Below are 2,300 nucleotides of genomic sequence, written 5' to 3' on the forward strand. Positions count from 1 at the left end.
AGCCACTCCAAACTCCCCTGTCTAAACAGCGTCCTAAACACCATGGAAACCTGGCCAGATTCTGGCTGTGCATTAACAGGACTCTGTCAGCTCCAGCTTGTTTCCAGTGCCCTGGACCCAGGCGGGGCCGGGCTCCGCTCTCCCTTCTGCCTGAGAGCTCCTGACCAGCATCCCCAAGACCACCCACCAGTGAGGGAGAATCTGAAACCCCACGGGCCCCTCCAGCCTATGAACCAGCCAAGGACCAGGGCAGAGTCCCGAAGGCCTGCTTGTGGCCCACGTCCTCGCTCAGTCCCTAGGGATGGCCTGAAAGGAAGCCCACAGCAATGGCATGCTCTCATTACTGTGCTAACACTGAGCCCGTACGGCCGGTGCTTCTCACACTGAGCAGGCCTAAGAGCCACAGGGAGGGCCTGTTAAAGCAGACCACCAGCCCCACCCAGAGCTCCGGAGTCGCCGTTCCCAGCCCAGGGCCACGTTCTGAGCACCGGCCGGTCTGCCTGTTCCATGGACTGCAGTTAAGAGGGGCTACCTGGTAAAGCAGGGGTGGCGGCCTAGAGCCCTACTGACCCAGCCCCCCCATGGCTCCTCTCTCTGAAACCACAGGGTCCCCACCCTGGAGCCCAGGACCCCAGCTGGACCCCAGCCCTGCTGACCCAGCCCCCCGTGGCAGCCACAGGGACCCCACCCTGGAGCCCAGGACCCCAGCTGGACCCCAGCCCTGCGGGACGGCACGTGTGGAGCTGAGCCCTTACTTTCATTGCAAACGCTTTGCCACACCCCGCGTGTTCACACAGAAATGGGCGCTGCTCCTCGTGGAAGGACAGGATGTGGTTCTGCAGGTTGAACACAGTCGTGTAGGTCCTTCCACAGCCCTCTCTCGGACAGCGACACACATCCCGTTCTGGGGCATGCGTTTTCATGTGTTGCTTAAGATAATCTTTGCGTTTGAACGTTTTCCGGCATACTTCACACCTGATTTCCTCTGGAGGCAGACAAACAGACATACTCGATTACTCCAGATATCACCATATGGGAAACGTGAAAACAGAACGTATAATGGTCAGTACCTAAAGCCGCAGGGCCATACACAAGTCAGGAATGTCAGCGGAAACCCTAACAGTCACCCGAGCGGTTACTGACTCCTTTCCCCCAGGCTCTGTTCTCGCTTGCTGAGGAGAAAGGGCTGTCGGAGAGTGAAACGGACCAGGTACAAGCTGGTCTTCCAATGCTCGCAACACCATTTGCCATCTGCTCCACAGAACAGTAGCGCCTCCCACGTTCGCTTACGGAGGCCTGTCAGACCTGGCGCCTCCCTGACTTTGGGCCACACAGCGCTCTGTCTCACCTGTGAGCCGAAACCTAGGTGACACGCCTAACTTGGGGCCCGAGGCTCAGTACCAGCACCTTACAACACACTGTAACAACATAGCAGGAACGCTTTTATTTTCAAGCACATACTTAATCTTATTCATTGTTAATTTCCTTTTTGGTGAAAATATACCAAAAAACCAAACTCATTGCCATCAAGTCGATTCCGATGCACAGCGACCCCCATCTGGTTTCCAAGGCGATAAATCTTTACTGAAGTAGATTGCCCCATGTTTCTTCCATGGAGTGGCTGGTGAGTTTGAACTGCCAACCTTCTGGTCAGCAGACAAATGCCTTAGGCACTACACCACCAGAGCTCCTTGGTAAAAATATACACACACAAAAAACAGACCCAACCATTTCTACGGGTACCACTCAGTACGCAGATGACAGTTCTCAGGTGGTTAAATGGGTATTTCCTGTTTTACTCCCCACCACGTCAGCCCTGCAGGGGTGAACACTGATGCCGCACCATCCACCATCAGCCTTACCTTGGTGTGCTACTCTTACGTGTTTCAGGAGCTCCGTCCATGTTTTTGCCACAAAGGAACATTCCTTTTGACACTTATAGCCTATTTAAAAAATAAATACATAAATAAGATACTTTTTTAAAAAAATTAATTGGTGTATTTTATGAATGCTCAGTATCAATGCTGACTCATAGTTACAAGGAAACTTACACGGATACATGACTTTCTCCATCTCTCAAAAGTACTGTACTGTACTGTACTGTCACTCTCAAGCAAACCTGTAACCCAATTGCTGTTAATTCCCATTCATGGCAACCCTAGAGACATAGTAGAACTGCCCCATAGAGTTTCTAAGGCTGTCAATCTTCACAGAAGCAAAGCCCAAACCACACCCACTGCCCTGGAGTCAATTCTGACCCACAGCGCCCCTAGAGGACAGAGTGGAACTGCCCCAGAGGG

The 2,300-nt window shown here is 52.8% G+C and overlaps 1 protein-coding gene across 1 annotated transcript in view; it reads right to left on the minus strand.

Annotated features, from left to right (window-relative positions):
* The window catches only part of GTF3A (general transcription factor IIIA), a gene marked incomplete at its 5' end in the record, with an annotated part of 4,891 nt that overhangs the window by 1,060 nt on the left and 1,531 nt on the right, over positions 1 to 2,300 (minus strand). The window contains 2 exons of the mRNA XM_007958053.1: positions 756 to 985; positions 1,863 to 1,943. Coding sequence (XP_007956244.1) covers positions 756 to 985; positions 1,863 to 1,943 — 311 coding nt within the window. The remainder of the gene's footprint in view (positions 1 to 755; positions 986 to 1,862; positions 1,944 to 2,300) is intronic.

The sequence above is a fragment of the Orycteropus afer genome, unplaced genomic scaffold (genome assembly GCF_000298275.1).
Source record: "Orycteropus afer afer isolate SDZICR_OR568_19922 unplaced genomic scaffold, OryAfe1.0 scaffold00842, whole genome shotgun sequence".
Taxonomy (NCBI): Eukaryota; Metazoa; Chordata; class Mammalia; order Tubulidentata; family Orycteropodidae; genus Orycteropus; species Orycteropus afer.